We start from the raw sequence: 20,595 nt of genomic DNA, 5'->3' as shown, positions 1-20,595 counted from the left end.
TTTATATTTGCACACAGTGAGTTTGTTCAAAATATGCAAGCCTAATTTCTTTTTGTTCAATAAATGAGTTGCTCATTCATTGACACAGAACTATTAATTACTGTGCTAACTGCCTTATTTCTTCTAAATTTGTATGTGCAGCTTCAGTTGCAATTAAACCAAGATCTAGGCATCTTGCATCAAGATGATGGCTCATCAAAAAATAAAAGAGGAGTTCTTCCCAAGCACGCTACAAATGTGATGAGATCTTGGCTTTTTCAGCACATAGGGGTAAGGACTGAGCATGGTCAGGAGACACAGTTTTTTATGTAACTCTTTTATGTGGTCTCTCACAACTTTGCTTCATAAAGAAGGTGAATTTATTCTCTTGTCCTTCGTGTAATCTCGGTTCAGTTTTCCCTGAAGTCATCTGGAGTAGTTCCACAGTCTAATGTCAGTTGATTTTATTATTATTTTAATATATTTTAATAAGGATGTTACATTAGTACTTCATGGTCTCAGTAAGCATCGTTAAAGGGAAGCTTTCTTCATTTCACTGTGCTGAGAACGCTCTCCACACCCTGATTCATGGCACAAGGAAAAATAATTCCATCTGTGTTTTGTGGTGTTTTGGGCATATTTTTGGTAGAGGAAAATTTCAAATTTTCTGGCTTTATCTCCTTTCCAGCAGTCCTAATGTGTACCAAGTGTGTTACTATCTACTTGTGCTTTCAACAGAACCTCTTTCCTTTTTCGTAAATGCTTACCTGGAAAGGATAAATGGGCCTCAAGTTACATTACAATGTTTAGTTGATGGATATTTTGTATTTTACAGCTATTTCACAGCAGAAAACTGATACAGGGAAACTGCGTGTGCGCCTCTCGTGTTACATACACTGACTTCATCTGTTTAGTTCAGAGCAGCTTTATTTAACTGGAAAGTGCTTGTCAGTGCTCTCATATGACATTGCCTTTAGACAGCATAACTAATCAGATGTTATCACATGCTGTGTTGCCCTGGGATCACGCTGCTTAGTAAAGACTGCCGGCCATGAGAAGCTTTTTCTTCTGGATTACTCATCAGTAGATTAATGGTGTCATAGACACTTTCAAGGATAAAATCAGTTTCGTGTAGTAAAGCGCCCCTTGTTAAATTATTTACATCTATAAAAGTTTGTGAGGTTTCTGAAGTCCGTGTTTTAATGAGTCAGATGGTCTTAATCCAGCAGCTTTAATCTGTTGTAATAAGGGAATTCTTATTTTTGATGAGGAGCAGCTTTAATCAGTAGTAATAAAGGAGTCCTTATTTTTGATGAGGAGATGAAACAAGCTTATGCCTTTTTTTTTTGTTTGTTTGCTTTTTTGGCCTCTTTAGCATCCGTACCCAACAGAGGATGAGAAGAAGCAGATTGCAGCACAAACAAATCTGACACTACTCCAGGTTAACAACTGGTAAGAGTGAAACCCTTATTTAATATGTCATTGTCTCCACGTGCTTACAACATAGAATTAGTCAAGAGTGTAAGCTGGATATCTGGAACTGAACTGGCTGTCCTACATATGCTACAAAACGTGTGTGGAAATACAAGAGTTGTGCACTGATACACAAATGTGTCATTTTTATAAGGTATAATAATACTCATGCCACTTAAATTATATAAGAACCCCAGAAAACATTGCAACACTAAGGAATTATGTTCTGTTCTATTGCTGAGAGAGATGGAAGGGCTCTCCTTTCTCTTCTGCAAGTAAAGAAATGGAAGATGAAAGGTGTTCAGTGACCTGAAGCTCTGAAAAGGTTGCAAAGTTACTGTCAACAGATATTGATTCTGGCCTTGCATCAAAGGATGCTCTTTTGAGCAGTGATGTCTGGAGAGTGGCAGCACCTCAGCTGCACTGGTTCGTGGTTCAGCATGTTTTAGCCTGTTTTATCTTCACTGGAGGTGTAAGATAAGACACCTGCCCCCCCAGAAGAGAGGAGGGAAAGTGCCAACACGCACCTATTCGGCCTGTGGGTTCAGTTCCTAAAATTACTGCAGCAAAGTCCAACAGGGATCTTCCTCAGGTTTCAAAGAGAACGCTGGCTGAGTGGCTGCAGAGGGGTCCAGTGGGGAAATACTTAAGATAGTGACAGAACACAGGTTCCAAAAGTGGAACAGTGTAACTCTGCCTGTGGGACATGTAGTCACGGAGCTCTGTGGCCTGGGATCCGACTGCTGTCTGTGAAGAGCATTTTATTACACCACATGGACCTGCCAGCTGCAACCAACCTCCTTCCATTGCAGGCAAAGGTGTGTGTCCTGGCTGTGTTTTGTCAGATTCAGGGATGATATCCTCAGTCCCAGCTCCTTGGCACAGCTCCCTGCATCGAAGTTGATTCAGTTAATTGCTGGTAGCTAATGAGATGTGGTTTTAAGTGTTTTCTTGTTCACTAGCAGGAAGGGGAAGGGCAGCAATTAACATGCTAAAGTAAACAAGGGAAAACCAGGGAACGAAAAGGAATTGGGAAAGATCCGAAAAATGTGTTTGCTGTTGTCTCTTGGATCAGAAGCCAGCCCTTGGAAAGCCAGGGAGCCTATAAAAAAAGTAATGCGGAAGCTCAAGGAAGTAAATGAAACCAGGCCAAACAAACTAGGTTAGGCAGGGGCTAGATTTTAGGTGGACCCTAATGAGAAGAGTATCAGCTTTCTGAGCTGTGCTTGTCAGCAAGTTTTCTGGTGCTTAGTTTTTAATAAGATCCTGAAGTGTACATCTGTTGTGCTGTCTGGAGGATTTTTCCTTCTGAGTTGGGGGGGGGGAAATGCTGTGAGCTGCAAAATGATAGAAGCACTTTCTTAGCTAGTTTGCCAAAATCAAAGGATATGGGTATTCTGAGAGCAGAAAAAAAGCTTTAAAAAAAAAAAAAAAGTGAAGCCCAGCTGATGGGGAGAAGATTTTATATTCCTGATTTTTTTCCTTTCCACTGCATGCTTTGTGCATGTGAGAGAGAATTCACAGCCAGCTGGTCACAAATTCTCCTTGTCCTCGATTGTGTTCAGGTTTATCAATGCTAGAAGGCGAATTCTTCAGCCCATGCTGGATTCCAGTTGTTCCGAAACTCCCAAAACGAAGAAGAAAACAGCTCAGAACCGGCCGGTCCAGAGGTTCTGGCCTGACTCCATCGCCTCAGGAGTTGCTCAGCAGCAATCCAGCGAACTCACGATGTCCGACGGTAAGGAGGGACCATGGATAGTCAAGTTAATTCCTTTGTAACAGGGAAATGAAGGGATTGGTGCCTTTTGGGGGGAGGGGAACCTCTTCATGTCTCAGTATAAACGTGGTTTTAATCTGGGAAAACACAACAGAAGCGTGTGATTTTTTTTCTCTTTATTGTCTGTGTTTTCAGAGGAATATTTTACTGGATTTTGTGCTGAGCGACTGTTGTTTTTGTCTCAAAAGTTATGAAGCAGCAGAACAAAAGCGAGATGTACAGCTCTGATGTACAGCTAAGGCCTCTCAGAACGTGTGTGCACGTCAGGAGTGTTCTCTTTGATGAGCACTACGGGGCTGCAGCTTCAGTGTCGTTGCTGAGCGTCTGCCATTCTGCATCTGCCTCATGTGTTTTGAGGTGAACAATGAGAGGCAGAGAGATGTAATAGAGTCTCCAAAGGCTCTGACTGAAGTAACTTCCTCAGCACCAGATCAAACAAAAATGCCTAATTTCAGAAGATAAATAACAGCTTTAATCTCAGGATCACCCTTTCTGTCCTGCTGCCTGGTCATTTGTTCCTTTTCAGTTTGCAGCAACTTTTCCCTCAGCCTGTGCTGGACCTGACAACAGCTTTGTCCATTTGAATCACCTTTAATCTCTATGAACACTCCCATTTTTCTGCAATGAATTAAGCAGGAATACTTTGCAGAAATGGTCTTGTGATAACTGGATTGGAGAATTGCTGCAGTGGGTGTCTGTAACACAGCTAAGTTTAAGATTCCTGACCAACTTAATCCTGGCATTTCCTGGTACTTGAGTGTTTGACGACCTATCTGGCTTTTCTTTTAATCTAGTTTCTTAGGTTTTCTTCCTGTTGATTGGAAAAAAAAAATCCCTGTTGTAAAAAATAAATATGTATTACTTAAAATTGGAAGGCAAGAAAGATGCTGAGTTACTGTGGTTGTGCTCCTGCAGGCGCCGTTGTCACCATTACAGCTCCAGTCAACATGAATGTAGACAGCCTCCAGTCTTTGTCATCTGATGGTGCTACTTTGGCTGTTCAGCAAGTCATGATGGCAGGGCAGAGCGAGGATGAGTCTGTAGACAGCGGGGAAGACGATGGAGGAGACCTCTCAACAACAAACATCAGCGGGCTGGTCTTGGATAACAGCGATTCTCTGCAGTAGGAAGCGAGAGAGTGTGACAAAACACTTAGGAAGAAAAAAAAATGGACTGACTGACTGACTTTTTATAGTTTGCACAGCAAACATTTTACACAAGTTTTATTTCTAATATGTTTTATATGTAGATATAGAAGGGTGCACTTTTTTGTATTTCATAGTAAGCTTAAAGAGTGTTTTTGCAGGTGCAGCAACTTCTTTCAAATGTGGTTGGTTTTTTTTTTCCCTTTTCTTTTTTCCTTTTTCTTATTTCAGAAAATTATTTCTAGTAATATAAAGAACCACGTAAGCACCCCTTTGTTCTATGAATTGGAAGTGCTGCAGTTTCTGATGAATTATGCAGTTTCAATTAGTGCTGTTATTTAACACAGCTTTGGATGGGCAGGTGATGTAAATTTAAAGCATGTGACACTAGTGTGTGAAACTTGATTATTAAGTTAGATGCATATATTTGAAAGATGCTTCTGCACCTTAAAAACTGCTAGTCTGAGGTGGACAGCAACACACATAAAAAGGAACTGTTGATGTGTGATTCAGTAGAGAATGTATGGCAATTTAAATAAGTTTAGTTTCTCTCATAGTCCGTGAGCCTGTTTATCATTTGCTATAAAAACTCCTATTTTTACCTTGCTGGGGTTATTGGATAAAAAAAAAAAATATTTTTATAAATTCACTAGAAATTGGGATGACGACTGTATTAAGCAGGAGGAGGAGAAAAAAAAAAATTTCCAGAGGGGAAAAATAAATGTTTAGTATTCCTATTTGGAAGGTCTGAAAACTGACCCAATTTAATAAACAAGCCTACAGTAGCATTCTATGATTCTCAGCTATCCCACGGTGATATACTATATTTGATAATAGCATAAGAAGGGCCCACTGTTTGATGGGATTTTGATATTGTCAAACATTGATTTATATTATGTGTAAACTAATATTCAAATTACATAACTCTGTATCTAGACTTGTATCTGAAAATATTTGCTAAATGACTATTCAGGTAAGTAAATTCAAATACCCACAACTTTTCCAGTTGCTAGAGGAACTTAACAGTTTATAGTTTGTACAACTGAATCTGAAAAAAAAAAAAATGAAAAGCTGCCTACTATACAGTCATGAATTGTGCTATTTTATTGCATTTGAAATATTTTCCCCTAATACGAAAAGAAATATAACTTATGGATTTATATAAAAGTTTCTTCAAATCTGAGGTTTACTACCAGAATATACAGCAGGCTTTATTAGAGTAGAAAATCCTTGTGTGTCATTTAAAAACGAAGAACTGTTGTGAAAACAGCTGGTTTTTTTGGTTTTCGGTTGTTTGTTTGGTTTTTTTTTTTTGTGGAAACAGTTCATTTCTTTTATTTTCCCAAAGTTTGAAGTCTGTGTCTGTCTATCCATGAACTTTCGGAACTTTTGTATTTCCCTTTGTCAAGTACAAATAACAGACTCCGGGAGCCTCATGGTGTGATCAACATCCCCTTTTTAATCCTGTTTGTCACAGTGTTGGGTTAGATCAGAACTTCCTTCTGGTTTAGAGCAGATCTAGTTGCGTTTCTGATGTGACAGGGGGAAAAAAAAAAAAAGGATGTTAGCTTTTAGACATTGTATTTGAACAAAGCCCTTGGACAGATGCAAATATTTAATTGAATACCTAATTTGTGCTTCACAGGACACTCAGGCGTGTGTGCTTCGGTCCCGTTGATTTCGGTAGGATTAACACACCTGCTCTTGGACGTGCTTGAATGGTTGGAAGGTGGTCACTGCAGATTCCAAAGCAGGTGTGAGTTGGTGTGGAGAAAAACTTATGGAAGAAATGTCAGTAGCATTGCCACGTGCACGTGGAAAATAATACTGGTTTTCAGTGGCTAGTAGCTGTTTAAAAGCAAAAAAAAAATTGGTGTTGGTTTTACTCAACACAGGTGATGTTTCTGCTGTGGCACTCACTTATTCCTGGCTGAGGATCTGTCCTTAGTTCAAGTGCTGTAGCCATCTGCTCCACTGGAGTGGTAATTCCTAAAGAACTTGTTTTCTTCTGACTTCTCTGCTTTGCCACCAATGTGCCATGTTTGTTAAACAGCAGGGTAAATGAATAATGAAAGGTTTAATTAGGAAGGTGTCGACATAGCATAACTATTTCAAAGGCTGTCGTCAAATCCAGTTTGACCCCAAAACATTTTAAAGGACAGAAACCATGTATGAATCCTGCTCCTTTGGAAACATTCAACCTACTGCCCCTGCAAAAGATAACTGAGATTACTGGAACAGAGAGCCAGATTCTGTGGTTTTAATTGTTTTTGGTTTAACTCCAAAAGCGCTTCATCACCCCCACAGTTTCCATTATACAGCAGATCATGTTTGTTGGTTGGTTTGGGGTTTTTATACAGCCACTCTTGTTCATGTTGAATAGACCTTTAATCCTTGTACTTGCAGGCAGAGGAATAATCTGCTTTTCACTGAGTACAGGCTCGTGGACAAACACCTGCTTTTCCAAATCAGGCTGTGCTGGAGCACCAGGCTGTTTTTCACCATCTCCTTTCCTTCCCTGACCAGCTGTTGCTGCCTCAGACTTTCCCCATCCTGCTTCCAGGTGGGCATGGGAGCAGCTCATCCAGCTGATCCCGGGGGTAGCCAACAGCCAGCAGGGAAGGGAAGGGCAAACCAAAGTGGGCAAAACTTCCATGCTTTGGAGATCACGTGGCAATGAGCATTTGCCCACACCTCGAAACTATGAGGACTGAGATCCTAAAAAGAGAGAAGGCATTAAAGCAATTTAATGTCTATACAGCCAACTGGAAGAGGCTTCAGGAATATGTTATGTGCCATGTGGAACTCAATTGGAAACAGCCAGGCCTCAGGGTTTGCAAACTTCTGAAAGTTTATTTTTCAGAGAGAAGCCATTATCTAGTTAGCTTTTTTTTTTTACGTTTTTTATTCCCTCCGCCCTCCATGCAGCAGAAGTTTTATTCTTCTGAAAAATTTGCAACCTTGTCTTCAGCTACTTTATCAGTACCCAGAGACTGAACTGTACAGAGTTTACTGTGAAAGGGGAACGTGGAATAGTTTCACTGTAAAATCAAAAACATAAAAATATAGGGATGTGAATTCCTGAAACTGGAAAGGCTTTACCAGTATAATCAAAGGTATTGCTTAACATATGAAACTCAAACCTTTTCTTTTAGTTCAGTGAGAATTCTGTAGTGGGTGTGAACTGCACAGGGGTGCTTGTTCTTCTCATGATTTTAAAAAAGAAAAAGTAGTGTCCTTCGTTTTTCCTGTGTAAGAAAGATTGCTGGTTTCAGCGAAGTTTCACCATTCAGGAAAGGTACATGTTTACATGAGTTAAAAAGTCTTTATAGGGGACCTAACTTTAAACCCATGTGTAATTGCCCCCCTTGCCCCCAAGTAAAGTCATTCATATGCAATAGAACTAATTTTTTTTTTAATCAATGTGATTCTTCTGCAGTTATGACTATTGAAACTTGTAATTCTTATTTTCTAACCCAAACCAGAGTTCTCAGTCCAGTTTTTTCAAGATTCCTGTAACATGCAAGGCAATTTCCTGTCACTTTTTAACTTTGGAAGCCTTGCAGTTTAGTAAACCAATTCCAAAACAATCAGGATATATTTCTAAATGACTGTTACAAAGAAATAATCGTGTTGGAAAATATTTAGAATCAACTCTGGCTCTGCAGTGGGTTTTTCCTATGTCTGGATATTGTGTCAAAGTGGAGTCCTGCTGACCTCAGGGAAACTCCATAAGGATCCACATCAGGCTGCATTTATGTGCCAGAGAATTGGTTCCTTGTTCTGGTACCTGATCTCTGTTAAGAACTTTTTGGAGAGCCCTCCAGCTTTATTTTGCTTGTGTACCTGGGTGTTCTTCCAGTGGAAACCAGGGTATGGACGAAGGGCTTGGAAGGGCAGGGACTCACGTTGGCCTGGTGTGCACCACATAATTGTTCTGGTATTCAAAATACAGCCAGAAGCCAGACCCACAGTGAGGAACTGGAGTTCCCAGTTCCTGTGCTTCCAGAGTAGCTTCAGGTTTATGGATATTCTAGTGGAGTGAAGCCACAACGACTTAATGCATGAATAACATGGATTTTGGGTCAGGAAGAATTGGAAGTTCATCTTCCTGACTTCTATGAACTTGACAGCCCACAGGATGAAACAAAGCCTTTCCAAGGGGGATGGTATTTGCACTTAAACAAAAATGCAGAACACCCTGGTATTTTGAAAAATTGGAACCCATGCATTTAATTGTAATTAAAGATGATTTAACATTTATTTTCTGAAGCTGAGTCGTCTTGGGAGAAAAAAAAATAATAAGTATTGGTCTATGCAAGACACAAATGTCAAAAATGTGTGAATTACCCATTTTTAGGTGCTGTATTGTTGTTGTCTTTCTGACTTCTGTTACTTTGATTAGTCTTTTCAACCTTTCAGCCTTATGTTCAGCTTAAGAGTTGAAAAGGCAAAGTGTAGTTTTGAAATCCTGTTGGAAATGTAACTACCCTTCCTTCCCTCATGGAAATCTCGCATGTTAAACAATTAAGTGAAATGTTTTTGGTTTCCTAATAATAAATCCAGACTCTCACCACCTCCTGAAAACAGCATATCCATGAACATGCACGTTTAATTGTGGTGTGCAAACGATCAAATCATCAGCCTTGTGCTGGGGGCACTTTGCTCTTCACTCTTCAGTGCAGCTGAGGAGTAAACAGGTTCATTTTGCCAAGCTCAGTGTGGATTCCTTCCCCCCCCCCCTTACCCCCTGCCCTTGGCATGCCAAACACCCTCAAAAAGGTTTAATTTTCGAGGCCTAAAGTAACCTGATCGTCCAGTGTGTAAAGCACAGTGAAATCGCCACTAAGGTGCTTTTAAGTGATTGCCCAAATCAGGTTATCTGTTCATTCTTGTCACCTGGAAATACAAAACCTGCTCCTTTTCCGTGACTTAGATCTTTAGGGCCTGCTGAGCGGTCACAGCTGGTTTTGCCAGAGAAAAGCAAGGTGTGAGAAGGCAGTGAAATGCCTTTCCAACCTTGTAGGCTCCTGTAAAATGACATAGTTCAAGTTAATAGAATCCAGTGTGTTCAGGTCGTGACGGAAGTGGCCCATAAATCTCTGCGTGGGTTTGGCAGCACTGGGTCTGTACAATCGACAATCTTTAAAATGTGAACCCTGTAACTTTTCTGTCCTTGGTTGTTAAAGGGATTTTTGAAGCAGCTGATCTATCAAGGGATAAAATTAAAAATGAGAATATGCCTCATGGATGATTTATTTTTACACTGCTGTTCTCTGTGAACAGAAAAAAAGCACATTTTTAAAGCAAAGCATTTACATGACTTTTAACAGTGTTGTTTGGCTGAAAGACAAATATGTTTTCAAGAAACCTGGAGCGTAGTTTTAAACTATTTAACCAGTTCCTGGCCAGGGAAAGTCCTTTGTATTTGTTTGGGGTTTCTTGTTTATGCAATTGAAGAAAAATGTTTACTAGTTCTTACCAGTATGGGGATTTTTATTATGCTTTTGTAATGCAGGAGCAGCTTCAATGAAAGAAAGAATTAGCAGGTAAATAGTCCATAATGTGTGTGACTTTGGGTGTTTTTTTTTTTCTTTGTTGTTGTTTCAAAATTATTAATTAAAATGGCATGGAGAGCAAACTTCCAGTAATGGTTCCAAGCACAAATGGTAGTGACTTATTTGAAAAGATCTCCTCTCTGCCAGTCCCATGTGTTAACTCATTCAGACAGATTGCAGTGCATTTCTGAAATTGCCATGTTCTCCTAAATCAGAAATCCTCAGGAAAGGAGCTGCCTCTTTATTAGGAGGCCGTGATTCTTCTCCAGCAAGAATCTCCGACTCATTTCACCCAACGTGTGAGTCTCGCTCTGCAAAGACCAAGTCAAACATGGGTGATCTGAAGAGAAGATTTATTCTGCTTAGCCCAGGAGCATTGGTTATTCCTACACTCTCTCTTCCCCAGCATCTGGCATGGTGAGATCCACGTGTGCCTCCCAAAGGGAACAAGCCCAGAGCCCGGCACACCCGGAGAAGGGGCTGTGTGTGACTGCACTGGCCACAGCTGGTACAGCCCCCAGGTGCCCTGCCTGGCTTAGCAATCTGTGTGACAGAGCTCCTTTTACCCTGGGGAACATGCAGTTCTAATAGAAGCATAATTGACCATTTTCTTAGGGGAAAAAAATGATCTTTTTACAGCTGTTTTCTTACTCCGGAACGTATTTCCCCAAGAATTTTGGATCATTTTTGTTTTCAAAGGGTTAATCTGTGAATAGCTGAGTAGTGTGTGTTATAGACACAGGAATATTTGATCATTTCTTTGACCTTAAGAAGTGTGTCTGAGAGTTAGTGCCAGTAACTCCTGGTGATATCATTGGAAATAATTTTAACTCCACTGCTGCCAGGGAGCAATTTTTTCCTTAATCTGAAATGAATAAACAACCAACCTAACAAAACAACCAACCAAAAAAAAAAACCAAAAGTAAGAAAAACCCACACCTCTAAAGAACAAGTGGGAATGGCATCAAACTGAAAGAGAGGAGGTTTAGATTAGATATTACAAGGAAATTCTTTACTGTGAGGCTGGTGAGGCCCTGGCACCAGGTTGCCCAGAGAAGCTGTGGCTGCCCCATCCCTGGAAGTGTCCAAGGCCAGGTTGGACGGGGCTTGGAGCAACCTGGGATAGTGGAAGGTGGAATTGGATAATCTTTAAAGTCCCTTCCAACCCAAACCATTCTCTGGTTGTACATTTGTATCACCTAAATTATGCCCCATACAGTGTATTTTTAGTCGACTTCAAATTCCCCTGAAAGCTGAATGCCCTCTTCAGTAAGCCATTAAAGGAATCAAAAGCTTTAATTCTAAGGAAGTGGTGAGCTGGTTTGCTGTTTCTAAATAAGCCTCTTTGTAAAAAACCAGAGCAATATCCTCAAGTCTAAAACAAGGGAAAACAAACTCCACACGCAGTGTAAAATGAGGATTCTGCAAAAAAAAAGCCACAATAAGGCTGGGACACATATTAGGTACTGTGTTATTTATTTAAAGTCCATATATAAATTCATGCAAGTTCAGAGTGTGTGAGGTATGTGGGTTTAAGTCTGTGGTGTATTTAAAACACAAAATGACAAGTCACCAATTTGGACACCCTCCTAAAACCTGGAAGCAACGTGACCTTTGCAAGTCAGGTTTGGTTTGTCTTCCTGATGCAACTAAGGTGTGACCCAGGGCTTATGAAGTAATCAGGGAAAAAATCTGTGGGTATTTACCTTCTCTGTTGGTCTTTGGACTTTGGTGTCACTACCAGCACAAGTCAGGGGCTGAGGCCCTTGGACCTGCTCCCGACCATCATTCCTGGCACACGTTCTGTTGAGTTGATCCCTGAATCCTGACTATAAGCTGATGCATATATGCTAAATGTGAATGTGGTAATAAAAGTTAATTTAGATAATTCTTCGTTAAGACCCAAGAATTCTTTAATTTAGATTTAAAAAAAAAAAAAAAAAAGGGCCATGAAAAAGCATGCAGAGAATACCTAAGGAGCTAGTGGTTGACTTACATGTCACTTTTGCTCTGTGTGTGTGCATCCTCTTTCCCCTGCAGCCCTTCACTGTGAGCTGCAAACTGTGGACACTTCCCTGAATTTCTTAACACTCATCAGATTGTGTTGCCTCACATTTCTGAGTAGCTCAGTTTATGACCCTGTTTGGTCTTTAAGATTTAGGCCACTTGCTTTCAGCAGAGGCTGGCACACAGAGAAGACGAGGGAACGTATTTATACGTGCAGTTACAAGAAATTACAAATTCAATTACTGTGCAGCTACTGATTTCTCTAAGATACTTAGGAATATGTATGGTTCCATGGGCAAGATCCATATTAAGGCCAGGAAGGAGAGAGAATATTTCTATTGCTGGTGTCTCACTCTATTTTTATATTGGAACAAAAGGGTTATTTTTTTTAATACACAAAGGGGGGTTTTTTTGCACAGCTGATTCTGATTAAGTTTCTTAACTCAGTACTGTAGCTGGACCGAGACCTGAAAGCTCTTGAAAATTTTAAGAAGCATCATCAAATGAAACTCAGAATTACAAAATTCCAGAGATTTTGAGGAACTGATTTGGCATTTCAAGTAATGCCTCTGTTGCCTTCTTAGCTTTTCAGATGCTGGGGGAAAACAATGTTCCTGACTCACTTGCACGCACAGGGACACTTCCAGCAACTTCAGAAATAATGATTTTCCTCTAAGATCCCCCATCCTGCTTTCAAACAACTGGTTTTGTATTCCTGTCCTTTTTCCTTTTTTTTTTTTTATTTGCAAGCTGGCAACAATTAATCCTTGATTACATACCCTGGACTTTTTCTGTGTTTCTTGAGCTTCTGAACTGTGAATAGCCATTGAATAATGACTCTGCAGGTCATTCCAGGATTCAAAGCCAGCTGCTGGAAAAAGCCCAACAGCCTTCCAGAACTGAGTATTGGATACTGCTATGGATGCAGTATCGGAATGATAACTAAAAGAAGAGACATCCTTAGTGCTAGATGCACAGTTGAGATGCACATTGAAGCTAAATCATGGAGTAGAATCACAGAATCACTAAGGTTGGAAGAGATTTCTGACATAAAGTCCAACCTTTGACCAAACTCCACCCTGTCAACCAAACCACGGCACTCAGTGCCAGTCATTTCTTGAACACTTCCAGTGATGGAGGCTCCACCACCTCCCTGGGAAGGCCCTTCCAATGTTTAACAACCCTTTCCATGAAGAAATTTTTCCTGATGTCCAACCTGAACCTTCCCTGCTGCACCCTTTCCACTTGTCCTGTAGAAATCACTTTGACCCTAAAACAATACGTATGCTATTTCCCCACATGAATGTGTGTCACTTTTTTTCATGTACAGGCTTTTTTATAATGTTTGTCTTTGCTCCAGTAAAAGGTTTTAGTCATAGAACTGTGTATTTTAGTGCTCTGCACCACAAAATATGCACATCCTGGGGAAATGTGCATAACCCCTCTCTATTAAATCATGCAAACCTTCAATTTAAAGAAATTAACTGATCAGAAAAACACATTTCTGTTTTAAATTTCAGAAGCAGAATGCACACTGCATCAAATGTGCATACATTGAGTTTGCCCTCGAATGCCTGGCCACTAAATCCCTCTTCTTCTGCAGCCCCTTGCTTGCTGTCCTGCAGTTTTGACCAAGATAACCCAAAGTGTCATCTCTGCTGTTCCCAGAGGACATGTGTTTTAAAATGCCAAATCTACTCTTTTGGTCTCCCCTGCCCACCTGCACAGAGGAAGGAAACCTCTGCCTCCTTGTTCTCATCCTGATCAGAAATCACCTGGATCAGGATTTCTGATAATTGAAGAGCACAATGCCTAGGAAAAAAATGGCAGGGAACCATCCCCCCAACACCTGGGGTTGCTGAAGCTGTTTGGTGAACTCCACAGGAGGAATTCACTCCTGGCAGGTTGTCAGGAAAGGTGGAAGGACTCGGGCAAATACTTCAGTTTCTTGGCAGTGGGTGTAGTTGTGCCCAAAATGATGGGCTTTTTTTCACTCGTGAATATTTAACCCTATTATTGTACAGCCTCGTGAGGCAGGAACTGAGAGGGCATGTTAAAAATGGCTGACGGACAAAATGTTTCTATTTAAATCAATGATTCTATGATTAATGCAATGAAGAAAGGCCCTGTTGATTCCACAAGTAACTAAGCATCAGTAATGATATTTTACAAAATAACAGGACAATGAAGAACACGAACAACCCCCCCAAATGTTGATTTCACTACATGTAAAAGGAGCTCTTTTTAGGAGCTGCAAATTTCAGCTCCTAGAAGTTGTTGTCTTAATTTTCAGGGCTAGTTTAGAGGTGCACGTTGCTTTGCTCCTGAGGAACATCTGCAGCCTACCTGGAAACACGTGCCTGGCTCTGATGCAAAGTGACAGTGACCACGTGAATGAAAACACAAAAACCACACCCTTGTCCAGGCCTTGGGGAAAATCTGACCCGGGGAAAATACAAATAACTCCAGCAACACTGTGCCCAAACTGTAGACAAGCACACGGGTGATCAGTGTCGGAGAATCCAGGACAACACCCGTTCGAGTAAAGCACGCTGAAAACCCAAGACATTAAACTTAAACTAATGAATTCTGGCAACTGATTGGTGTCTTTGAACAGGGTTTGGGCTTTTTTTTCTTTTCTTTTGTCTCTGTGCTGGTGCTGTTGAAGGAAAAAGTAAAATAATGCTTCTTCCAATGTGATGAAATGCAGACAGAGATCCTGTGAGACTTCCAGGCAGAGCCTCCACATGGAAGGTATCTTCAAATCAGAGGTGAGGGCAGAGCAAAGAAACTCTTCGTCACCTCCAAGGGGCAGCTTAAAAAAGGGGCCTGCGGGGACTTTACTGCACAGATATTTGAAGAATAACTCTTGTCATTGTTCCTGTGCTGAGCTTGGATAAAGAGCATTCACACAAAACCAATATTATTCAGGGGCTGTCCCCATCTGTGGGTCATTCTCCCCTGCTCAAAGCTTATCAGTCACACCAGGGAGGGAGGCAGTGTGACAGATAAGATGTGTGACAAATGATAAACTACCCCAGCAGCCCACCAGCCTCCTCAGGTGGCAGAGAGTCTCCCAAATCCCTCATGACTCCTTCCAGATAATCCCTATGCTTGCAAAACCCATCACTGTGCTTGCAAAGCCCGGGGACTCAAACACTCACACCTTGCAAACACATAGAGGATGTGAATTCCTTCAGCTATTTGTAAATACCCAGACAGCACCTAATTAAAAACCTGTAATGGGAAGAATTTCTTGTGCTGCTGGTGGGCACGGTGTCTGTCTGGAAGGTGGCAGTGAGCTTTAACCTTACTAAATATTAAAATTTTTACACCAAATTGAGAAGAGCAGAGGGGAAGGATCATCGGGTAAAACTCCCATCCCCATTCTTAGAGGGATGGAGCAGCTCTCCTGTGAGGAAAGGCTGAGAGAATGGGGACTGTTCAGCCTGGAGAAGAGAAGTCTTTGGGGTGACCTAACTGTGGCCTTCCAGTACCTGAAGGAGACGACAAGAAAGATGGAGAAGGACTTTTCATAAGGGACAGGACAAGGCATGATGGGTTCAAACTGAAGGAGGGGAAATTTACGTTTGATAGATGGAAGAAATCCTTCAGGTGAGGGTGTGTGAGGTTGGTGAGGCAAGGTCAGTCTCTGACAGCCCCAATGAAGGGGACCCTTGTTACATCCTGAAAATCAAATTCACCTGCTTCCTCCAACCTTTTCTTAATCCTCCACCTGAATCCCATCTTATCATTGTGGTTTTTTGTGGTCAAACAGCATTGGACAGAGTAGTAGAGAAGAAAATGAAAACAAATTGAGGTACATATTTAAAGTTTCCAGGTATACCTGGGGCCAAGGCGGTTGGAGAGAGGCTTGTGTGGCCTGAGTACCACCAGCTAACACATGAGGAAAGTATATGTGTCCTTAACAGTAAAGTGTTCAGAAGATTATTGGTAATGTGGATTTTATTCAACCCCTTGAAGGAACACAGTTAACATTTGTTAACAACTCAGCCTGATAAAGCTGTGGTTTTTAGCAATGTATCCCTGCATATATATAGGTATGGTGTGTGTGTGTGTATATTTCTATATGTCAAAGCATTCAGAAGGTGAAGTTCTGCTGTCCCAAGTCTGTCTCCAGAGGACACAGCTACTGACGTGGAATTTGGGGTATTCCTGCTGAACTGGGACACAGCAGGGACTGACAGGGGGTCAGTCAAGATGGCTGTGAAGGACTGAGTCTTGACTGCCAACATCCTTACCTGGGTCTTCAAGGCTTTGCCTTGAAATGAACGGTGAAATGCTGAATATGGAGACATGAAAGGGGTTTGCCTCCCAAAAACACGTCCCTGTGCCAACCCACCCCCTCCTCCCACCTCATGACAAGATTGGAGAGAAGGTGTGAGCCAGATTTTGATCCCACCACTTCGAACCCGATGGAATTACAGGAAGCAAAGACCTGGCTCCTGGGAGGAAGGAGTTTAATGTAAACAGCCCATATAAACACAAACACATACAAAAAGCAGAACCATCTCACAAATAAATAAATAGCTGCGCTTTGCTCCAGTTACATGCGAGCAGCAATCAGTCTAAGCTCTGACAGCCCCTTGCTGTGGAACAAACCTTACAACCAAGCAAGCCCACCCTCTACAGACATTTTGCCCTGGCGTATAAATGACACCCGGAGAGAGTGGCCCCTCTCCAGCGCTCCGTGGCACGGCCCTGACAACCCCCAAGTCCTCGAGGGGCAGTTCGAAGCATCCCGCACCTCTCAGCGAGGATGCTGCCACAGGGGCTCCCCTGCCCTCACCCAGCAGAGGGAGAGGAGCCTCACTCCTTGCCCTCCCCACCACTGCACTGCAGCTGCCCGCCCTGGGGAGGGCAGGAGCAGGTCTGGGTGCCGCGGGTGGTGGTGCTGCCGGCGGGCACGGCCATCTCCTCCTGGTCGTAGCAGACACAGCGTGGGCACCCGTCGGCCACAGGGCTGCCCACGGCCCGGCAGGCGTGGGGCAGGGGTGGGCACAGCGAGGCGCAGGTGATGTCCCCCCCGGCGTGGCAGGTGCACAGCTTGCGGGCGAAGTCGATGTAGAAGGAGCGGCCGGCGGGGACGCGGCCGCTGGAGAAGCCTTGCATCTCGCACTCGCTCTCCAGGTGAGGGGGGCAGGCGCAGGGCGGGGGGCAGGGTGGGCAGCAGCCCCCGGCAGTGGTGTTGGTTGGCCCCTCCGGGTCCCTCTCGGGGCATGGGGCGCAGGTGCTGGGGTCACACGTGGGTTTTGGGGCCGCGCCGCCGAGCAGGAGGCGGGTGAGCAGCAGCAGAAGGACGCCGGTGAGGGCCATGTTCCTGCGAGGGAAAGAGGAGGTGTTTCTGGGGAGGGAAAGGGGGATATAGGAGCAGGTGTCACACTGGGCACGGGCTCATCAAACCCCCAAATTCTGGGCTGACCCCCTCCGTGGTTTAAAGCGAGAGGGATGCAGCCGCCTCTCCCTGACATGCCCACGGCTGCAGTTCTGGTGCTGGCAGGAAAGTTTGCCCTAAAATGTAAAATCCTGTTCCCAAAAGCTCATCCTGCCTCGACCACAGTGTCCTCTGCCCCCAGGTGTTCAGGCAGCTGCAATGTGGGCACTGGGGGAGCAAAGTCCACGTTGCAGCAAACACTGAGCTTTGGCACAGCTGCCCCGGCCTTGTTCACCACTGTATCGATGCTAATAATTTATGTGTAAGTGGCTAATTAATTGTTCCTGGGAGGCATTCAGGCACGGACAAAAGAAGGGCTCAAAGAAGCGCTGTCTGCTTTCGGTGGCTCTCCCTGTGGCTGCAGTTGGGACCCTGCTGCTCCAGGATGAGGTCTGGGTGCCAGCCCCCAGCCTGTCCTGCTGTGCCACTAACCACCTGGCAACTCCCAGCCTGCCTTTTCCAGCCACCTCACTCCCTCACGGGAAGCCAAGGAGACCACTCTGTCTTTGTTTTAACTGGAGAAGCCTTTTCCTCCTAAGGAAGATGTTTCCAGAGCTGGGCACTCCTGTGGGATTCTGCTCTTTGCTGCCTTCAGTTTTTCAGCCGCCCTGTTTTCAGGAGGAGAGTTGTTCATGGCACGAAATCCCTTCCCTGTGCCTCCTCCTCTTGCACTCACACCTCCTTGGATGCACAGCACCTGGCAGGCCATGCTGAATCCCTTCTCTGTTTTAAGGCTGAGTACTCTTCTTTTTTTTTTTTTTTTTTTTCCAGACTGACAGCTTTTCAAGACCCAACATTTCATTAAGTGCACTTTTGGATCCCTTCCCTCCTTCTGAGCGACCTTAAATCCTGCTGTATCAAATACACCTGCTTCCCTCCTGCACTGGGTTCTTCCAGGTTGGGTCACTTCTCCTGTTGCCCCTGTGCCACCTTTGATTACAATTATATCATTACCCTCATGCTGTGCATTTGGTAGCCCAAACCTCCTACTCTTGCAGACATGCTACATGCTACAAGCTACTTGCAATCACTTCTTAACCTTTCTTTAAACAAAAATATTTCCAAATTGCATAACCATAAAGAAAAAAACTTGAAAGCACAGATTCCATCTGTCACCAATTTGGAGAAAAATAAATACTTTGGAGCTTCTGTGTTTTTACAGCAAACTCTTGCTTGTTAAAGTTACTGGTAACTGCTTTATGTTTGCTGCAAGTTGCTGTTCTGCCCCTTCCTTTCATTCACACATTTTAATTTAGTGGTTATTTTACCCTGATTCCCAGAGGACTGATGGCTGTGCCGAGCAGCCCTGGAGCCCAAACACACTCCCTATGGAAAAGCTGCTGCAACCCCACACCAAGAGCTCCCTCCCTTCAACCACCCCACACACACAGAGCAGGGCAGCGCCATCAGACATCATTAAATCAAAGGTTTCTCACACCTGAACCTCTGCCCAACCCTGGCCAAAGCCTCTTTCCCCACCCAGCAATGAAACCTGTCTTCAACAGAGACAATTTCCAGCGAAACCACAGCATGGAGTTTGTCACTCAGCAGCAGCAGAAACCACCTCCTGCTCTTTCCTAGTGAAATGTTCGTCCTCCCCCTTAGCTTTGGAGAGCCAGGCTGGCCAAGGCTCTCCCCTCCTGCCCTGTGCCAGTCCCCGTGGTTACCTGTGGGGTGTCTGGGCAGTCAGGACAGGCGCTGGGATGTGGTGCAGGATCCTGAGAGGTGTCTCTGGTCTTCACCCCACAACCCTCCCAAACTCCTATTTATGTGCCTCCGGTGGTGGCTCCACGATGAAACGCTGGTGGGAGAGACGGGGAGGCGGGGAAGCCTCCAAGGTGGTTGGGCAGGGCCAGCAAGATGCTTATCTTGCTCGTGGTGTTGGTTTAGTCTGACCACAGACTAATCTGGCGTGTCCCAGCGTCTGCAGGTCTGACATCTCTCCCCACGCCCCTCTGTGCAGACTTCACCAGGGTTTCTGGAGTGTCAGCGGCCCCCTGTGCCTCACAGACTGCTGGGGAGGGGTGTGGGTGACCGTGTCCAGGGGGAAAACAAAATGATTTGAAAGCTCTAGTGAGGCAGCAGAGGTGGAGGACAGCCAGCTCCAAAATGCTCCCCCTCAGGAGCCAATGGTGGGCATGGACTTTCTCAGAGCGCACATCCTTGTCTCCACAGAGCTTCCCGGGACAGGGCAGCCCTCCCATGCCACACCCCTGGCACACACTGTTTAAAGCACTTGGGGGTTGAGCTGCAGGGTGCCAAGGCCATATATCTCAGCAGAGAAGGGGTGCTTGAGTTCCATATGTGGGCATAACCCACGTTCCCTGACCAGCACGGGCAGCCCGAGCTTCCCCCCCGGGGCCATTCGCTCCCTGGTGAGGAAATGTCTTATCCTGATGTACTAATGAGCCTGCTGGAAATGTGCCCCCCAGGCTTGCAGAGCAGTGGGATGAAGAGCAGAGACGTCTTCCAGCAGATGGGATTGTGGAAAGCAGCAAGAGTTAAGTGAGCACTCACAGCTCACAGCCCCGTGCACACCCCTCAGAGCAGGAGGTGTTGGGAGAAGAGCATGGGCTAAAGCTGCAGATTGAGGGTCCATCTCTTGCACCAGAGCCGAGCACCACACTCAGGGCAGTGGGATGGGATGATGCCTATCCCTCACCCTCCTCCTGCTTCCCTCTCATGGCCCCTTAAACCTGGAAAACCCTATTCTTCTGGTAGTTGTGTGGGACCCCCATGTCCCACATCAGTGAAAGCACTGAGCTGTGCTGAGCTGGGCAGCTGCCTATCCCTGGATGCATAAAATATTGATAGGGCCTTTGTGGGGCCTTTGTGCTCTGCCCTGGTGAATGCTGTGGGGCACATTGGCACCCTCGGGGTCACAGCCTGAGCAAACTACAGGAGACTTGATGCCAACAGCCCTGGTCAGGGCAATGCCATTGTAGGACGTGCCTGCTCAGGGCAGCCCCCAGGGACAGGGGAGGGGGGCCCTTGGGAGTGCCTTGGCGAGTGTGGCTCCGGCCCAGGTGGAGCAATCCTGAAATATCTGGAGCTCACACCCAACTTTATTAGCTCCCACACTCATAGTTCACATACAGCAGCAGTTGTAAATATTCGTGGTCAATACTCAGCAGTTACTTCACCTGCACTGAAGTGCAGCTGCGTGTCCTGTAGCCTGTCCCTGCTGCTGCTGCTGCTGGT

The 20,595-nt window shown here is 44.2% G+C and overlaps 1 protein-coding gene across 2 annotated transcripts in view; it reads left to right on the top strand.

Annotated features, from left to right (window-relative positions):
• Positions 1-11,820, top strand: part of PKNOX1 (PBX/knotted 1 homeobox 1) — a 44,832-nt gene extending 33,012 nt beyond the window's left edge. For both annotated transcript variants that reach the window (XM_050332115.1, XM_050332116.1), the window contains exons 9-12: positions 142-270; positions 1,355-1,431; positions 3,018-3,190; positions 4,145-11,820. In XM_050332115.1, coding sequence (XP_050188072.1) covers positions 142-270; positions 1,355-1,431; positions 3,018-3,190; positions 4,145-4,356 — 591 coding nt within the window. In that variant the 3' untranslated portion in view covers positions 4,357-11,820. The remainder of the gene's footprint in view (positions 1-141; positions 271-1,354; positions 1,432-3,017; positions 3,191-4,144) is intronic.
• The last annotated feature ends 8,775 nt before the right edge of the window (positions 11,821-20,595 follow it).

The sequence above is a fragment of the Myiozetetes cayanensis genome, unplaced genomic scaffold (assembly GCF_022539395.1).
Source record: "Myiozetetes cayanensis isolate MyiCay16 unplaced genomic scaffold, myiCay2020 scf5-8, whole genome shotgun sequence".
NCBI lineage: Eukaryota > Metazoa > Chordata > Aves > Passeriformes > Tyrannidae > Myiozetetes > Myiozetetes cayanensis.
The sequence above is the reverse complement of the archived record's forward strand: the minus strand, read 5'-3'. Positions and strand labels throughout refer to the sequence as shown.